At 37.0% G+C, this 21,231-nt stretch overlaps 1 protein-coding gene across 4 annotated transcripts in view; it reads right to left on the bottom strand.

The window, feature by feature from the left end:
• The window catches only part of USP9X (ubiquitin specific peptidase 9 X-linked), a 121,912-nt gene that overhangs the window by 82,568 nt on the left and 18,113 nt on the right, over positions 1–21,231 (bottom strand). For all 4 annotated transcript variants that reach the window (XM_036839142.1, XM_036839145.1, XM_036839144.1 and 1 more), the window contains 3 exons: positions 8,370–8,623; positions 4,131–4,276; positions 1,505–1,584 (listed from right to left, as the gene is read on the bottom strand). In XM_036839142.1, coding sequence (XP_036695037.1) covers positions 1,505–1,584; positions 4,131–4,276; positions 8,370–8,465 — 322 coding nt within the window. In that variant the 5' untranslated portion in view covers positions 8,466–8,623. The remainder of the gene's footprint in view (positions 1–1,504; positions 1,585–4,130; positions 4,277–8,369; positions 8,624–21,231) is intronic.

Raw genomic sequence — 21,231 nt, 5'->3', positions numbered from 1 at the left:
GTGCTCCACAAGAGAAGCCACCGCAACGAGAAGCCTGCGCACCGCAATGAAGAGTAGCCCCTGCTCACAACTAGAGAAAGCCCGTGCGCAGCAATGAAGACCCAACGCAGACAAAAATAAATAAAATTAATAAAATTTTTTTTAAAAATGACGTTTCTCAACTATTTTTAAAATCTCATTTTGGTTGTACATTATCCATTTGACATCAAATACTATTCTACTATTCTCCAGAAGAGTTTAATCGATTAAAGATAAATTATCATCTTCCGTATTAGTCTCTTCCACTGGCTCAACATCTACGCTTCTTTATATCTTTCTTTTAATTTCACCGGATTTCAGAAAGGCAGCAGAGCTACGTGCCCCCAGACACACAAAATAATCTTTAACTCTTGATGACAAAATGAAAAGCCATTCAATTTGAACATAAGAGTATTATACGATTTTGGATGTACAAAAGACATGACATTTAAGCCCAGTACTGTAGTTTAAAAAATCTGAACCTTGTCTAAAATTAAAATAAACCATGGTCCCAAAGAAATATGGGGAGGAGGAGGGGATTGCATGTCCAATGAATGTCAATGATATTAAATGAAATACCACTGTGTGTTTTTACCTATCACTGTACAGTCAGGACCTAAAACATGTCTAGGACAGAAGTCTTCAAAAATTTGCTGAACTGATGAGTAAATGTGTAAATGAACAAAAGAAATTTGAGTGGTGAAAACAATGGTAATCTGATAATGCATTTTCATAGCTCATTAGATTGGTTTTCTAAGATTAATAAGGTGTAAAGACACGTTCCTTAAATGAAGGAGGGTAATTACTCTAAGACAAAGGAAATTTTACCCTTGCCGTGGAATGAGACAGACTTAAGCAAGGTACTAAAGACAATAATTTTTACAACATTTAATTTCAATTGTGATAATTCCTATTGATAATTAGAACACATCCATGGCTACCCTATTTCAGAAATTGAAATGTTACTGCTGTTTATTTTAATCTCCAATGCCTTAAAGATGAGTAGATATTACAATAGTAGCCCTTTACTAAGAGAATTCAATTGCACCTAAAGAAAACTAGTCACTGAAAAAAATAATGATTAATTCCAAAATTAAGCTTTTACTTCTAGACAAGAATAACAGCATGACTCCTTTTTATTGGGTTATTTTTTTTAAAAAACACAGGACCTCATCTTTCGGTCTTTTTTTTCTTTTAGAGAAAATCCAAACCTTTTCTGTGTATTAAAGAATAATCAACACATAAGCTAGACAGTTTAAATATGAATATATACAAATTTTATGTATAACTTCAGAGAGTTCACAAACATCCTTGAAGGCTGTCCAAAGGATATGAACCCTTGCTCTAGGGACAAATCATAAGCCATAGCAAGAAAACTTAGTTAAATGTTCTAGTCTAGGAATACACAGAAAAAGTCTTCAGGCATGAAGTGAAACTATTAGCTAGTAGCATACATTATGGAAAGCATAAGACCATTTAAACTTACCTTTTTTACTAAGATCAATAGCAGCTTCTAAAAGCACTTCTAATTCCCCTTTCGGCAAAACTGGAACCACCCATCGAGGCCTAAGGGTTTTAATAATATAAAAAGATGTTTATTGGTTGAACACTGAAAGAGGCACTATAAATGAGTTACTAATTACAACTACTCAGCTCACCATGAAAATATTAAAATGAAACTAAAATATTAAAACCACAAGGTTGGCAGAACATCTGCTTTGTGGGATTAAGCATCATCTGTTGTCTCTACAAACAAAAATTTTTTAAGGAACTGTCAAACAAAAGATATAGCAATGAGAGAAGGGGGAAAATAAAATTATTTTAATAACACAGAATATAAAACTACTATAATAATCAAGTATCACTAGAATATAAAACTGCTATAATAATCAAGTATCACGTAAATGGATACCTATTTGTTAGAGTTCATAGGAAAGTGCTCTTTCAGGCTTCAGGTTAAAGGAGACATGATGAACCTCTTAGTTGTCATCCACTTCCTCACAAAGAAGAAAATATCTAGGTGGCAAATGACTAATTTCTGCCTCATCAACTTTCTCCTGAAGGTTAAGTTAGACGCAGGTCTCCAAGTCTTTATGCCTCCACAGGCACCCTCCTCCCTCAAACAACGATGCAGCAGACACCCAGGTGGTGCTTTCTCTGCTCCCAGTGCCAGCGGCCCAACCATATGGGAGTCCATCCTCTTCCTACCCCTTCATCCCTCACTACCACCCAACTTACCCAGTGCTCCAAAAACCCCCATTTTGATAAAAAGTGCTCCATGACCACATAATCTATTAGAAACAAATGTATACCACCCTTTCTCATTGTTTTTATTTACATAAAAAAACATCACTTGTGTTTCTCTCCCCCTGCAGATTTGCTAACATGCAACTTTGCCCTTGAGTGAGCATAAGAAGTACACTTTATCGTCAGCAACCACCAGACAAAAATTGAAAAGCAGCAGTACAACTTTTTGCTATCATAACTCTGCTACAGAGAATGGGCAGGGACATTACAACTTTATACAACTGTTTGTTTGTTTGACTAATTCATTATATATCATTACTATAGGCATCTGCCAGAAGAATGACATTTAATGTGTTCTTTCAAATATACCTCTAAAAACAATGAGTTAAATGTATATTTATTAACAGGAAAAATATTTAAAATAAATGAAGTGAGGAAAACAAATTATAAAATGATATTATAGTAAGAATTCCATATTTGTACAGAAAGCAGCACATATGATAAAAAACACAAAGACAACCTGGAAGAATGTACACCTTATTGTTAGTAGTAACTTTTGGTTGGGAGGTGTGTATCTACGGAGGAAATTACAAAGAACATTATTGACATAATATATTTCTATGTTTAACAAGATGTACTTACATTATATTACTTATGTAATCAGAATGTTTTTTAAAAAACGCAAAGGGTTTCTATTTCCCCTGACATTATATATGTAATGGTGTTAACTGATTTTTAAAAAGTAAACTTACTGGGGCTTCCCTGGTGGTGCAGTGGTTGAGAATCTGCCTGCCAATGCAGGGGACACGGGTTCGAGCCCTGGTCTGGGAAGATCCCACATGCCGCGGAGCAGCTAGGCCCGTGAGCCACAATTACTGAGCCTGCGCGTCTGGAGCCTGTGCTCCGCAACAAGAGAGGCCGCGATAATGAGAGGCCCGCGCACCGCGATGAAGAGTGGCCCCCACTTGCCGCAACTAGAGAGAGCCCTCGCACAGAAACGAAGACCCGACACAGCCATAAATAAATACATAAATAAATAAACAAACAAACAAACCCAAAGTTTAAAAAAAAAAAGAAACTTACTAAGGCAAGTAAGTGCCTATAAGTGTATTTTCCTTACTCTTCTTTTGGGGGGTTGGAGGGATGTGTCACACCTCCCTAGGACTCACTTGTTGAGCTCACAGCCCGGTGAAGACCACAGACATGCAGGATGGTTCCCTGAAACGTTCTTCCCATATCTTCTTTAAATCTTTCCCTTCCCATACATACAAGCTTAAGCTTTCACTCTCTCAAGAGTCTTACTCCAAATAATCAAAGCGTGGGGCGGGGAGGTGGGTGTGGGTGAATGTTTGTGCTATGAGTATGAAAATGTATACTCTGAACCACTCCCCTGAGATGAAGATCAGGAGAAACAAATAGCTGAGATGGTTAAATGTCTCAAACTAATCAAGGGTTCACAAGGGGGCAGGCTCTGAGGATCTCAATCTTCTTATGACCTGGTTTACCTCAGGGCCATGCAAGAAGTATTAAAGTCATCCAGTAACCCACATGCCAATAAGAAAAAAAAAAAACGGGAAATCACACATACGGTTCTACTTCAGTAACACACCAGCTAGGGTGATCATCAGTAATCTGAACACTTTATTGACACTGTTACTTCCTTTCATTTTTTAAATCCATTAAGAACCATGGGTTGCAAAGTACGTGGCAATGACTAAGATGTTAAGGCTATTTAAGGAGGCAGTATGGTTACTGGGATATTCCTATCCACTCTTTCTCTTTTCTTAGTACTAATCACTGTGCTGAAATACTTTTGTTTTTCCTCTGTATGACACACATTAAAAAGCAAAACAAAATCAACTCACCTATTGATCATGTCATCCAACTTTGCCAGGTCAGTATGTGGAAATGCAGGTTCCTCATCTTCAAGCTGTGGTGGGGCATCAACTTGACCTTGTTCATCTGGGGGAGTTGCCGGGGAATTTTCATTGGAAGAATCAGGCGATGAAGTCTTAATTAAATTCAAACACCAACACAGATTAGGGGGAAATAATGTAAACTTTTAAAGAAGATATGATCATTGTAAGTTTATGATGTTTCAGGCAGTCTCTGTGCTACTATGCTTTAAAATAATTTCATTTAATCCTCAACAGCCTAAGGAAGTATTCTTCTGCCACTTAGCAGATGAAAAAAACAAACTCAGACAATAAGTAATTAGCCCTAGGTCACACAGCTCCAATTCTGTGGTCAGGATCTGAATCCAGGTCTAATTCTAAAGTTTGAGTTCTTATCCACAGTGTATGCTGCTTCTCCGCCTACATTTCCCATTATATGAGCCCTTCATGATAGAAATTATCGTACACATTTTGCAGATTAAAAAGTTTCTGACATAACATTTATTTTTCATTTTGAAGAGAAAAAATAAATTTTATTCCACAATTCCCCTAGTCTCCAACTATTATCCAAACAATTAAAACTTCATTGTGGTTTCTAAATAAGTCACATCATTTTCAACTAATAAGGCTGATTTTATTCTTTCATTCTTCATTCTTAGTGCTTCTTTTTCTTTCCCCCCATATTTTAGCTGTGTACAATATTTCCACAATTAAGTGAATGAACTTTTATGACCCTTAATAATTTTGAAAGCAGATGGTATTTTTCTCTTTCAAATTGAGACTAATCTAAATTTTAAGCTGACTTTTACTCGTATATTCTTGAATTTTCTACCTACTGTAGGTTGACGGCCCTTTTAGAGAAGAAGGCCCCTTTTCCTATCATTTTAGCATTTATTGAACAGATGCATAAATAAGTACTTGTATTGAAGACAGGTGGGTATACCACCATTAATATATTCTACTTACAAAGTTTATGTATGAACTCATAGAGCCAATTTGCAAGTAAACAGCAAACTTTTACTTAAGATGGCGAACACTACGCAGGTGCTATAGGGCTAGTTTCAAGGCAAAAATCTACAGAACAGAATTCAAGTTTTAGAAGCCCAATAGAAATATTTGCATCTCAAGTATGTAACTTAGGAAGTCTGCTTCATTACTTTTTAAAAAGGCCCATTTCCCCTAGTATATATGTATTATATACATGCTCACAGAAATCCTAGACAAAAATAACAATTAAGATACCTGCAATACCACACCAACAGATAAGCACCAATGACATTTTCAATTATTTCCTTGCAATTTTTCTTCTATGTGACCCCCCCAAATCCTGTCTATATATATGTATAAATTTTCAATAAAATTGGGATTATACTTGCTTAAGTCTGTGTCCTTTTCCATTCAACATTTGAGTATTTTCCCACATCATAAACAATCTTTTTTAAAGAGCTGATTAATGGCCACATAGTATTAAATTAATTAAACAAAATTAAGGGACATTTAGCATTCTGCAATTTTTATTGCTAACATAAAACAAAACTATACTGAATCTTTTATATATAAATCTTTGTGTTGAACTTCAATTTTTCCTTAGGACAGAACGCTGGAAATATAATTACTACAACAACAGTATAAATTATTTCTTTTAGGGCTACTGACATATATTTTACTAAATTCCATTCCAGAAAGTCTGCACCCTCCCATGAACATCTCCCAAGAGTGTTCATCCCATAGGGCCTTTGCCAAGACTGTTTCATTTATCACTGAGCTTTATTATATATACTAGAGCCTAAAATTCTCTCCTATGGGAACACCCTTTTAAAAACTATTATAGATTAAGTGAAAAATCTGATTGGTTTTAGAAATTCCCTTTATGCCAATATGAAAAAAGCATTTTCAAAGTAAGCCGTAAGCTGGGTAGTGATTAATGAATGCTATGGTTGCTTCCTCTTGGTCCAGTAAGTGTCAAATCTTCTTCTGAAATAACTAAAATCCTAACATTAAAAAGTAAAGAATAAGAAAGTGAAAGAGGGATTCTACAGATAGTTAAGAATGCAATTTGTGGGAATTCCCTGGCGGTCCAGTGGTTAGGACTCCGTGCTCTCACTGAGGGCCCGTGTTCAATCCCTGGTTGGGGAACTAAGTTCCCACAAGCCCAGTGGTGTGGCCCCCCCCCCAAAAAATACAATTTGTTTGTTCCTTTGTTTGTTTTAATTATCATTCATCCTCAAAAATGTAAAGAGCTATTTAAAGGAAGAGGACATAATGCAGATACATAATATTAAGCTGAGTATCACAAACCCAAGAGCTCTTAGAATTATCAAGTACACCTTAAAATAAAAGTAAGGTTAGAGATTTAATTTCTGTCTAAAGCCATGCGAACCACAAACACTGCAGAAGAAGTTAAAAGTCCATGCACGATGCAGGTATGAAACAGAAAAGAGAGAGCAAAAGATACTGGAACTCAAACTACAAGCTCCTGGTTTAAAAATGTAAATCTCTGGCATCCAACATAAACTTTAGACTATGTTTAAAGAAACATGAGTACTGGCTAACAAATTTTATGACACAGGAAAGACTTAACGACTCTGTCCAAGACTTGTGACCATATACTTAAGTATTACATGTCCTAAAAGTGGGAACTGGAGAGGAAAAAGGAATAAAGTTGACATTTATTTGGAAAAAAAACATTAAAACCTGACTTGCTCACTTCTCTAAAATGGCAGAGGGAGAGGATGAAAGGGGGGAAGGGGGGAGGGAGGGAAAGTGCACCAGCGCACGCGCACACACACACACATGCAGCTCTTTCCTATCATACCTGTAATAGAGAGAACACGTAATCTATAATAGCTGGACAATAAGAACTTAATCACAAATGACAAATGTAAGTACTCTACAATAACAGTACTTTTGCCTAAAAACTTACCCATACAGAATTCTACACAAACATGTACCAACTGTAAGCAGCAAGTCTGTGATTCACATGCATGCACCTCAGCTACAAATTCACCTCTAAGTACTGTTTGAGCTGCATATCACAAGTTTTAATGTTTGTCTTATTCGGTTTAATATGTCCCAGTATAAAACTGCATACAATAGAAGGCTGAAAATTAATTATCTAAACTTACATTTCAAGAAATGAGAAAAAGAGCAGCAATCCAAACCCAAAAGAAGTAAAGGGAACAAGAAATAAGAGTTAAAAGCATGTAAGTGGGAAGGGCGGAGAGAGTTAAAGCCAAAAACTGGTTTTGGGGAAGGTTTGATGAAATTGATAAATCCTTTAGGAAAGAGTAATCAGGAGAATACAAATTAGCAGTATCAGAGATGGAAAAAGGAGATGTTACCACAGACCCTAAGACATTAAAAAGAATAAAAAAGGATATTATAAAGTTTTACTCCAATAATTTGACAATCTAGATGAAGTGGACAAATTCCTTGAAAAACACATTACCAAAAGCCACCAAAAAAAAAAAAAAAAAAAAAAACACCAAAAAAAAAAAAAAAAATCAGAAAATTCCCCTATTTAAAAAAAAAGTTGGATCTGCAATTACAACCTTTCCACAAATAAAGCCCCAGGCCAGATGGTTTCACCAGTAAAATCTAAATAATTAATGAAGAAATAACTGAAGTCTTACACAAATTCATCCAGAGAATAGAAGAAGAAAGAATATTATGAGTTTTGAGGCCAGCATAAAAATCTAGATACCAAAATCTATTTTAAGCTCTTTGCAAACATTATTTCATTTGATCCTCTTAATGATCCTACGAAGTAGTTATACTATTGTTATCCTTATTTTATAGCTAAAAAACTGAGGCGTAAAGGTCATATAATTTACCCAAAGTCACAAAGCTAGCATGGTGCAAAGGTAAAATTTGAACACAAGCAATATGACTTGAGTCCATACTCTAACCATAGGCTACATCAAATGATTTAATGCTTTGCTCTGGAACTGACACAGGGCTTAAATAATTGATTTTAATGATTATTGATAGTATAAGACACCAGGAAATAAAAGGGGGGGGGGACCTGCATACCCAAGCATCACCATCTACAGCACTTGAGTTTCTTGTTACTGTGTAAGACCTATGCTTATATTTCTTAAAATAACAGTTTTATGGTTACTTCACAAATTATTCAGAACATGCTCCATTATTTAATATCCCATAATAGACACACCAATGTCGCTTTAACTAGTATCTTAAACGTCCTACCTGATTCTGTTGGAGGGGGGGCTGAGACTGTCCATCAGGAGCCTGGCCCTGGTTGTCATTCCCTCCTACAGGAGAGCCACGAGTCGTGGCTGTCATACTCGACACAGGGCAGATCTTTGCAATTTTGTCTGCTTATGTAGTTGTCTTGAAAAAAGAAATTATAGTCCACTTATAGAAGATGAAGTACCAGCATTTGTCAGTCTTAAAAAGCTCCAATTCAAGAATAAACCATCTTGCAGAGACCATTGCATAACCTACAAGTAGAAGAAAAAAAGCACATTGTTTTAGACATAAAAAACATGAACTAAGGAATTGTTCGAATTTAATATTACCAGTGAATCTAGTCAGGTTACATAAATGAGAGAGAGGACAAAGTTGAAAAGCTCGTTTCATTAATACTATATTTAACTTAATAAACTGATAACAGTACATCAGCAGTTATGTCAAGAAAACATGCAAGTATATAGCCTTATAATATTTCAGTTTCTTCCTGGGATTCCAAAGACATTATCAAGGTATTTACTTAGTTGTCATTTCGACTCAATTATGGAGTGGCAAAACTGTCTTCAATTTGCTAATGCCTTGACTATACACATTCCTACAATGTATTTAAGACATAAACCAAGTAATAAAATCTGATTGTTGGGCTTCCCTGGTGGCGCAGTGGTTGGGAGTCTGCCTGCCGATGCAGGGGACACGGGTTCGAGCCCTGGTCTGGGAGGATCCCACGTGCCGCGGAGCGGCTGGGCCCGTGAGCCACAATTGCTGAGCCTGCGCGTCTGGAGCCTGTGCTCTGCAACGGGAGAGGCCGTGACAGTGAGAGGCCCGCGCACCGCGATGAGGAGTGGCCCCCGCTTGCCGCAACTGGAGAGAGCCCTCGCGCAGAAACGAAGACCCAACACAGCCACAAATAAATAAATAAATAAATTAAAAAAAAAATGTTTAAAAAAAAAAAAATGTTTAAAAAAAAAAAAAAATCTGATTGTTAACCGTATACTACTCCTCCAATACGACCTATTTTGTCAAATGACCTTGACTCTCCCCTTTTGGGAAGGTTTTGGCCACAGGCACTCCCAGGACCATGACAGGGCTACAGACCCAAACTGTTTAACAATGGAATTCCTCTTTGCAGAAATCTGGCAAAGGTGTATAGAGGAATACCACCAAACCCTCAATTCTATATTCTTAGCTGTGTAGTAAAATCATCCAAAGTGCTTTTAAAAACACCGACGTCCAAACCCCTCTCCAGACTGAATAAATTACAATATTCAGGAGTTAAGCCTAGGCATCAGTACTTTTCAAAAAATCTCCCCCATGACTGATTCTAATGTACCACGAGATTGAGAACCTCAGCTGACTGATTTATAGATATTTGGTTATAAGGCAACCACACTTCCATTTAGTCCATGGTATTTACTTCAAGCTTAAATATAATCACTTAACCCAGAGATGGCATTCTAACAAGATTTTGTTTCACTTACCAAATTGGCATAATAAAAAGCTTAAGACTGATAACATTGGGTACTGGGGAGGCTAAAAACAGAAAAATCTTTAATACATAAAGTGGAAAAACAATTAAAAGATAACATGGCTGAACAGCCTCCCTTTCACTCTTGTTTTCCATTTTTATACAACCTACATACACTAACAAAGAATTTTATGTGAAGTAGACAATTTTAAAACCCAGAAAAACCCACCTATCATTTTCTTCAGCCACTTTGGGTTGGCTGGCAAATTGTTTAAATTTTTTTTTTCTTACCACTCAAAATATCAGCTAACCAATTCAACTTCATTCTCTCTACTTCAAATCTGCTCCAATCTCTTTCTTTTGATCCCACTGCTCACGATCCCCAATGAATGATGCTCCCTCAATCTTTTCCTGGAAACCTTGTTCTTAGCCTATAAATATGCTTGAATCTTTGTTACTGAAATGAAAAATCACCAACCTCTGTCCTTCTCTTTCCCCCCAAATCTTAAAACAGAATGCCTCTGCTTCTCCCTTCCCTTTCACTTCTTCCATTCTCTCTCATCATCTAGCTGTATCTAAGCTATCAAAACTGTTTTAAGCCACTGGGTCTTAACTGAGGTCTATGGATGGGTTTGAGGATTAACGCCCCTAAAATTACATGCAAAACTTTGTAAATATGTACATTTGGGGGTGGGGGAGGTCTGGTTCACAGATCATCAATGCTCTACTAATTGACAATTAACTGATAATCAGATGACTGCCCCTCGCCGTTCACCCTGTTTGCCCTCTTCTCAACGTTAGCCACAACTGGCTGCCACTACCCCCACCTCCCTTGAAGCTGAGCTTTCTTGGCTTATACAATCCTGGACTCAAATTTCCTTTCCTTTCTACTTCTTTTCAAAGGGGAGGGTAGAGAATAGTAGGTAGCAGTGATGGCAGTGACAAATACAGTTTTCGACACTGAAACAGAGGTGAAAACATCCACTAGACAATTGACTCTATAAGTCAGGAATTGAAGGAGAACTTGGGGGTCTTGAACAGAACGCTAATGTTCACAAGAGTGGGAGACGGATTCATTAGCATCATCTGGGAGCCCCCCCAAATACACACTTCCTTCTGAAAGTGAGGAGGTCACAATCTTGGGGGGTGGGAAGAAATAGCATAATATATTCCCAAGTGTCGGGCAAGTTGGGGAGGGGGGACGAACCCTGAGGCACACCAAAATTAAAGTGGTGTTTTTAAAGTAAATCCTTACACTTACATAGAATGTGGCATTTTCCTATAAATTAGAAAACCACAGCTCTAAGAAGTGACTTGACCAAAGCACAGATAGAAAGTAAGTCTAAAAAATTAATTCTATTACTTTGTCCACTAAACCAATGCTATCGCTCTTCAAAAATTATTTCCGGGAAGCAACCCAAGGATGAATGGATAAACAACATTTGGTATATACATACAATGTAATAGTATTCAGTGCTAAAAAGGAAGGAAATTCTGACTTGGATGAACCTTGAGGATGTAATGCTAAGTGAAATAAACCAGTCACAAAGGGGCAGATATTCCATGACTCCACTTATTTGAGGTACCTACAGTCAGAGAAGGAAAGTAGAAGGGTGGTTACCAGGGGTTGGGAAGAGCAGGAAATGGGGAATTATTGTTTAATGGGTACAGAGTTGCAGTTTGGGAAGATGAAAAGTTCTGGAGATGGATGGTGGTGATGGTTGCACAACGTTAATGCACTTAATGCCACTGAACTATACTTAATAATGGTTAAAATTGTAAATTGGTTATATATTTTTTCCACAATAAAAAACATGCACATACACACACACACACACACACACACGGCACTAACTGCTCTCTTGCTTTGCACTCCTTTAACGTTAGATTATTTGAGTTAAAACATCTTAAAATTATATTCTCGTGTTGTTTTGTTTATGCTCAACACTGTTCCATCTACATGCACCCCAATAACTCTCCATCCACAGACAAATCAAAAATATCTGGCAAAAATCAGAGGACAAATTATTCTAGACAAAAGCATTCTGTGGATAACTAAGGGACTGTCCCTTTCAACAAAATAACATTAAGGTAAATGGAAAAGGTGGCAGTCTGAATGAAACCTCTCCCCAAACAAAATACCTTTCTCTCAGACCACAGAACTAAATCACCTTCTGCTTCTTGCACAGTATTCCATTGGCAAAGCCTCAAGATGCTTGCCATCCCTATCCCTTATATACTCTCACCTTTCTGTCTCTTGGTTTCTCAGTTTCTTCTACCTCTAAGTTCTCCATATTTCTAGATTTCCAACGCTGCTGGCCAGGTACAGCAGGTCTCAGCATAGCATACTCTGCTCTATTCTGCTGTTTTCAACAGCCATCTCTCTACCATCACATAAGAATTGAATACTTTTTCCTTAATGTGCTAGGTTGATTAAGAGCAAGACAGAGGAATGGAACAAGTAAAAATAACTTCTGGAGTCAAACATAACTCTTATTCAAAATCCCACCTCTGCCACTTACAAGCTGCCCTATCTTAAAGGCCAGTAACAACTACTCTCACTCATTTTCCAGGTCTTTAAAACTGGAACAATGCTACCCACAAAAATGCCATGAGGGGACTTCCCTGGCAGTCCAGTGGTTAAGCCTCCAAGCTCCCAATGCAGGGGGCACGGGTTCGATCCCTGGCTGGGGAATTAAGATCCCACGTGCAGCACAGTGCAGCCAAAAAAAACACCAGAAGTTAAAATGGTAAATTTTATGTTATGTACATTTTACCACCCAAAAAAGGGGACAACAGATAACAAGTGTTGGCGAGGATGTGGAGAAAGTGGGACCTTCATACACTGTTAGCAAGAACGCAAAATGGTACAGCCCCTTTGAAAAGCAGTTTGGCAATTTCTCAAAAAGTTAAACACAGAATTAACAAACGACCCAGTCATTCCACTCCTATGTACATATTCAAGAGAAATAACATACGTCCACACCAAAAACATGTACACAAATGTTTACAGCAGCATTAATCATACTAGCCAAAATGTGGAAACAACCCAAATGTCCATCAACCAATGAAAGAACAAAATGTGGTGTATCCATACAAAAGAATATTTTTCAGTCATAAAAAGAAATACAGTTCTGATACATGCTACAACATGGATAAGCCTTGAAAACACCATGCTAAGTGAATTAAACCACATACAAAAGGACAAATACTGTATGGTTCCACTTACATGAATATCTACAATAGGCAAATTCATAGACAGAAATTAGAGGTTACCAGGGGCTGGGGGAAAAGGAAGATGAAGAATTATTGGAGAACGGTTACAAAATTTCTGCTTGGGGTGATGAACAAGTTTTGGAAATAGTTGTGATGGTTGTATAACATTGTGAATGTAAATAATGCCACTAAATTGTACACTTAAAATGGTTAAAGTAGCAAGTTTTGTGATATATATATATATATATATATATATATATATTTCAACACAATTTTTAAAAATTATTGATAGGACAAAAACCATTGAATTGTACACTTTAAATGGATGAATTGTATGGTATGTGAATGTCTCAATAAATCTGTTAAAAGAATATTAACAAAAAACATAGTGGAAAAAATGATTAAAAGGAATTAAAATGCATTAGAAAACATTCACTTAAGGCAAAAGAAATCAGTAAAGGAAGAAGAAAGGAACAAAAAAGCCATGAGATATAGAAAACAAAGTAAAATGGCAAATGTAAATCCACCTATATCAATAATGACATTAAACGTGAATGGCTCATAAAATCCAATCAAAACACAGAGATAGACTGGATTTAAAAAGAAAGATCCAGGGACTTCCATGGTGGTCTAGTGGGTAAGACTCTGCATTCCCAATGCAGGGGGGGCCTGGGTTCAACCCCTGGTGGGGGAACTAAATCCCGCATGCATGCCACAACTAAGAGTCCGCATGCCACAACTAAAAGAAGATCCCGCATGCTGCAACTAAAAGATCACACATGTCACAACGAAGATCCCGCGTGCCACAACTAAGACCCAGTGTAGCCAAAATAAATAAATTTTTTTTTTAAAAAAAAGAAAGATCCAACCACATGCTGTCAATTGGAGACAGATCTTGGATTCAAGGATATAAACTGGTTGAAAGTAAAAGGATGGAAAAATACGCATCATGCAAAACAGCAACCATAAGAAAGCTGGAGTGGCTATATGTTTATCAGAAAAAAAAAGACTGTAAGACAAAAAAATATTACTAAAGATAAAGAGGAACATTTTACAATAATAAAAGGGTCCATTCATCAAGAAAGTATGACAATTATATATATGCATATATATATATATATATATGTGCACAACCTAACAGAGCCTCAAAACATATGAAGCAAAAAATGACAGAGGAGAGAGAAACAGACAATCCAACAATAATAGTTAAAGATTTCAGGGCCTTCCCTGGCAGTCCAGTGGTTAAGACTCTGCACTCCCACTGCAGGAGGTGCGGGTTCGATCCCTGGTTGGGGAACTAAGATCCCACATGCTGCACGGTGCGGGCCAAAAAAAAAAAAAAAAGAGAAGACTTCAACTCCCCACTTTCAATAATGGATAGAACTAAGCAGAAGATCACCAAGTAAACAGAAAACTTTAACAACTATATACCAACTAGATCATACAGGCATCTATAGAACACTCTACCCAACAACAAGAATATACAGTCTTCTTGAGTACACATGAACATCCTCCAGGACTGACCATATGCTAGGCTGTAAATTAAGTCTCAATAAACTTAAGGGATTGAAAGTTAAGTACATTCTTTGAACACAGTGGAATGAAATTAGAGTTCATCCAAAGGAAATTTCACAAGCATGTGAAAATTAAATAGATTTATTTTGCCATGGTAATCGTATTTAAATCACTTACTAGCTCCTCAGTTGATTTTCCTGGTATAAAACCCTGCCATCTACAAATAATAAAAATTCTGAATTCTCCTTAAAGATAAAACTAAGGTAAGATGTTGTCACTGAAATATACCGTAACACTATTTCTCTTCTTGCTTAATGTTAAAAAACTTCGGCACACAAAAAGGTTAGACTAAAATAGCTGCACAGCACTTACCTTAAGAAACAAAACAAGTCCTCACAATCACTATTTTTTAAAACTGTCCAGCCCTACAAACAGACGTCCAAACATATTCACCCAAAACATCAATGAAAACTTAGGAAGTGATGGAAACATCAATAGTCATAAGTACAATCTATATTTAATCTATTTCAAATCAATGATATGAAGAGATAGGAAGGGGAAGAGAGAAATGAGGAAAACAGTATAGAATTACAGTAGAAAAAGAACGAACCAAAAAGGAAACGAGAGAAGCAATGAGGAGTGACAAACAGTTAACATCTATTGAGCAGTCACCATGTGCCAGGTACCATTTAAAAGTTTTGATCTATTAACTCACTTAACACTCAATCTCAAGAGGTAAGTACTCATTATTACCATTTTACAGACAAAAAACTGAGGTACATAAAGATAATCTGACTAAAATGAAATAACTAATAGGGAACAAAGCTAGCAAATCAAATTTCAAATCTAGATACCTTGGTACCAACAGTTCTGCTTATCCCCTTGCTATGCTACATTGCTCTTTCTATTTCAGTGCTATAGGAGGAGAGACCATAGAGGGGAGAAACAGAGGTACTTCATCAATCCTATTAAGTGTGTTAGTCAACCACTCTTGTTAAAGATCTCAAACTTATCTTGCCAGAAGCAGTGTGGCATACAAAAGCAATTTTCTAACCAGAAATATATGAACTTAAATTTCTACTCTAGTACTTAACTGTGTGACCTTAGGCAAAGTTCCCAAACCTCTTTGGGACTTAGTCTCCTCACCTGAGGACACAAGGCGATGGTTGTTGATGATTAAATGAGGTAATGATTATCTTTAAATGTCAGACAGAGCTGTCCAGTTAAGTATTAGTTCTCTTTCCTCTCAAATAACATTCCACTGGAGGGGAGACACTTTAAAGATAACTACTTGTAATTTAGTACTGAGGATGGAACATGTGTGAGGGTTTTGGAGTGAAAAAAGACTTGGTAAATATGAAGTCTGTTCTGCTACAAAACATGTACAGGCATACCTTGGAGATACTGTGGGTTCAGTTCCAGACCACCACAATAAAGCAAATATCACAAAGCGAGTCACACGAAGTTTTTGGTTTCCCAGTACACATACAAATTATGTTGATAGTATACTGTAGTCTATTAAGTGTGCAACAGCACCATGTCTAAAAACACAATGTACATACCTTAATTCAAAAATACTTCATTGCTAAAAATGCTAACCATCACATTAGCCTTCAGCAAGTCAAAATCTTATTGCAACAGTAACAAAGATCACTGATCACAGATAAGCATAACAAATATAATGAAAAAGCTTCAAATATTGTGAGAATTACCAAAGTGACAGATACAAAGTGAGCAAATGCTGTTGGAAAAATGGCACCAACAGACTTGCTCGATGCAAGGTGGCCACAAACAAACCTTCAATTTGCAAAAAAACACATTATCTGCCGAGAGCATTAAGCGAAACGCAATAAAGTAAGGTATACCTGTAGTTTTGTAATGGTATTTAGCTCACTGGTAAATGCAAGTAAACACACCTGCAAATCATGTTACTTTATAAGCAATTTTCCCCTCAACACATTAATGTTTTGCACCAAGTAACAGCAGCTGAATGCAGCATGAGGGTTGGGGATAAAGGTCTGGACCAGATAGCCATCACCCTACATTTTTCTTGGCTCAGTCTGGCCGCATGCTCTGTCTTGTAAGTATGTATACTGTTCCTCCTGACCTTTGTGCATTTTAATTTTATTTCAGCCTTGTATCCCTAGCTCAGTAACCTCAACCATTCCCTATATGGAAGGGCTCTATTAGGTTACCTTAAAAAAAAAAAAAAAAAAGTCCTATATTTACCATAGTTTGTCAGGAGTTTAGGATCTTTTAAACTGCGCTGTTTATTTTATTGAAATTCTTATTGTTTTTGTTAGTGCTCTAATTACAAAATTACATAGCTTCTGAGTGATCAGTTTGCTCTCAATCCTATTTCCCCCATAAGCCCTGTTACTTTTTGGTGCATGATTTTTGCAGAACATGAGGCTTTTCAGCAATATAACAGATATACCTATAACAGATCATATTTAATCTCCAAGTATCTTCTTCTCTCTTTCAAGGTGGCTAATACCTTCAGAGATTGCTGGGAAGCTTTAATGGAAGAATGTATGTGAAGTGCCACGTACACAGAAGGCACACAACAAATAGTAGATGTTCTAACAACTGCTGGTTATTTCTCCCTTGAAATGCTAATTAGATTACTATGTACGCTTGACAATTCTTATTCCCAGGCGCCCTGTCACCCTATGAATATGATCTCCAAATCAGTCCAGAGGAAAAGTATTCTCCCAATTATAAATTACCAGGATTCTATGCTCCTGACATACATATTATACTTGCACAGGCTGAACTTTAAAATGAAGAGCCTCAATAGTTTTATTAATATAGCTGCTTTTATTATTCTGTTACATTAACACAGAATCCTACCATATCTCAAAAGTTTGCCCTACTTTTAAAAAAGTTTCAACTCACATCTTACCATCTGTAAGACAATTCACAGCACAGCGTTCATATCAGAATTTGTGCTGGCTCTAAAGAAAACGTGACAATAGAAAGACTAAAGAAACCAGTAGGGACTTCCCTGGTGGCGCAGTGGTTAAGAATCCGCCTGCCAATGCAGGGCACACGGTTCGAGCCCTGCTCCGGGAAGATCCCACATGCCGTGGAGCAACTAAGCCCGTGCACCACAACTACTGAGCCTGCGCTCGAGAGCCCGCGAGCCACAACTAGTGAAGCCCGCGCGCCTAGAGCCCGTGCTCCGCAACGAGAAGCCCACGCACCGCAACAAAGAGTAGCCCCCGCTCACCGCAACTAGAGAAAGCCCGCGCACAGCAACGAAGACCCAACGCAGCCAAAAATAAATAAATTAAAAAAAAAAAAAACAGTAACAAAGAGACATCAAAATTATGCAGTGCTACACAGTAAGTAAACTAAAATATCTGTTGAGTAAAAGAATGGACAAATGAACCACCCTTTTAGGTAGAAATACAAGTATATTTTTCATTCAAGAAATAGGGAAATGACCTGGTAAATATGGAATTGGAGTCCCGGTTCCAGTCATCTGACTCCAAGCACCAGGTTTCTATCAACAATATACTAAGCTGGCTCAAGTTTGCCAAATCTGGTTCTACCTTAACAGCATTTTAAAAAATTAAATTACTTTCTATTTTAATGCTGCTTAAATATGTGCATAAATGAAATCAGAATTCAACTCCTTTTGCTTATTGCTCTTCTACAAATTTGCAAACTAAATACAAACAAAACTATTAATATTAATAATATGTGACAGATGGCAGCATACTGCTGACTGCTAAGGCATAGGTTCCTTTGAGTTTTGCACGGCTATCCTACTACTATCATGTACCATGTGGGAAACACAGCTTTCCTACTTGAATTACTACAACACTCTGTACACATGGTTTGCCATGACATCATTTTTCCTTCACACCAACACATCATTTATGTGTTAAGTCTGCTTCTGTTGCTCTCATCTGACAAATTAAATTGTACAACTGAGCATCAACGTGTTAAAAACACAAAGCTAACATCAGTGGCTGAAATGGTGTGGCGGTTCCTGATTATGAAACAATCATCCAGGTACTCAAAAACACATGTACTAACGTTTAAGAATATCATAAAAATGAAAAGACTTGTTTTAAAAAGAAAATACTTGTTCTAACTTGAGCACAAAAAGGGCACCAATGAGATACTTTGAAGGCTAGAACCTTGCAGGGAATCAGGGAGAGGTGTTCAAAGACTATTAAGATTTAGAAATTAACTGCTCCAAATGTAGGAAGTTCTACATTTAAATCTTCCCTTTAAAGGTTTTTGGTTACAACACTGTGAAGCTCATTGCTATCAGCAAGAAGGTCTCTCTTTTACTGAGTCTAAAGTCTATTTCCCTTGTCACTGATACCTATAGTTTATAGTTCTGCCCACAGAAGCAAAAGTTAATATTCACCACTTTTAAAATTATAATCCTTCAAAATACTGAGATTTATAGTGTACACACACCCAGGTCACTTTTCAAGAAAACATATACTTTTACTTAAATATTCCTTTATTTACTAAATCCTTACAAAGCGTGCAAGGTCTCAATAAATTCTAGTCCCTAAACAAAGCAACCTACTCATAAAAAGCAAGTGAGCAACGTTGACTTAAAATATTAGACACAGTCACATACCAAATGTCACAGAAGGTATGCCTACTTATCAGTCTACTCTTTGTTAAAGGACAGATTAAGATAAACAACTCAGTTATTTATTAATAGCTCTTACCAATCTTTATCAAAATTAGTTAACACTTTTGGAAGTTAACTAATCCAATCATGAAATGCTGATCCAACACACTGAAGAGACTTCATTTCATTTAGTCACAATTTTAAGCAAGGCAGACACATTATTGATAATTACCATTTTCAATGTGCATCCAGTAGGTACTCTTTTTGCCTGAAACTTCCACAAGGAGATTGAATCACAAATGTAACGAATTTGAAAAGGAAACCAAGAATTTGAAATTCCTTCTAGTCGTTGAGATTACCTTCACTATGTTTGAAGTTACATATTATAGTTTTTAAATAAGTCTTGAAATATAATTCACATACTATATAAAACACTCTAAGTGTACCATTCAACTGTTTTTAGTTTATTCAGAGCTGTACAGCTATCACCACAATCAATTTTAGAATATTTTCATCACCCCAAAAAGAAACCCCATACCTATTAGCAGCAATCACTCCCCCTTCCCTCCTCCCTCACCCCCAGCCCCAAGCTAACCTACTTTTTGTCTTTATAGATTTGCCTATTCTGAACACTTCATATAAATGGTATCATACAACATGGAGTCTTTTGTGACTGGCTTCTTTCACTTAGCATGATTGTTTTCAAGGCTCATCCAAATTGTACCATGTATCAGTACACTTCATTTCTCTTTATAGTTGAAAAATATTCCATTGTATGGTACACATTTTATTTAGGCATTCATTATTTGGACTTTTACATTATTCTGCAATATGATTTTATATATGTAGACTCCATTAAGAAAGATGTATGAAAAAAAAGCTATCCTTTCAACTCTGTATGTCTGTGTACAATTAATCCTGAAGGTTCAAAATAACACTCTGCAGTATACCATGAAGGCTAATACTCAAATCAAAAGTGAAAGCTATATGAACTTACTGAAAATGAAAACATTAAAAACTTTAAATGTGGCGTATATAGGGACTTCCTGGTGGCACAGTGGTTAAGAATCTGCCTGCCAATGCAGGGGACACGGATTCGAGCCCTGGTCCGGGAAGATCCCACATGCCATGGAGCAACAAAGCCCATGCACCACGACTACTGAGCCTGCGCTCTACAGCCTGTGAGCCAAACTACTGAGCCCGCGCTCCGCAACAAGAGAAGCCACAGCAATGAGAAGCCCGTGCACCACAACGAAGAGTAGCTCCCACTCGCCAATGCAACTAGAGAAAGCCGGCCAACGCAACTAGAGAAAGCCGGCGCAGCAACGAAGGCGGGCGGGAGGGAGGGAGGGAGGGAGGGAGGGAGGGAGGCAGGGAGGCAGGGAGGGAGGGAAAGGAAATAAATAAATAAACTGTTTTTTTTAAATGTGGTATATAAAATATAAAACTAAAACATTCTAATTCAATTATGGCACCCCTCCTTAGTATATTGAGACACTACTAAAAAAAAAAGAGGCTAGACATCAGCAGTATTTTTGACAGATCACAAATGAAATGAGAAGCAGAAGTGCTAACAGCAAGGGAACCTCGTTTTTAAAATGGGAGAGCTGCATGCTAGGTCGCTTTAGCTATGTTTTATGAAAAAGCAATTAATGTCTACGTGCTGTTGGCAAATGCAAGGCAAAAGAAGGCCGAATTAATAAGGGGAAAATGCTAACAGAACTCATTTACTCAGACATTATACAGGGTAGTGGTTAATAAGAGTACAGAATGAAGATAAACTGCCTCAGTTTGAATTCCTGTTCTGCCACTTACTAGGTGTCCAAGCTGGACAAGTTCCTTAACATCCGTATCTTGTTTTCCTTATATATAAAATGAGGGAAATAGTAGCTACCTTTTCAAGATTGCTGTAAGAATATAAAGAATTTATGCATATATAATATATATAGGCACCAAGTATTAGCTATTGCTCTGAGAGGTTTACAAAGTAGAACACAAGAATATCTAAGAACTAAATTAAAAACCTATAATTTACAACACAGAAGGGCAATGTGAGC

Source organism: Balaenoptera musculus, chromosome X, assembly GCF_009873245.2.
Source record: "Balaenoptera musculus isolate JJ_BM4_2016_0621 chromosome X, mBalMus1.pri.v3, whole genome shotgun sequence".
Lineage (NCBI taxonomy): Eukaryota > Metazoa > Chordata > Mammalia > Artiodactyla > Balaenopteridae > Balaenoptera > Balaenoptera musculus.
Note: the sequence above shows the minus strand (reverse complement) of the source record. Positions and strands in the feature narration are given on the sequence as shown.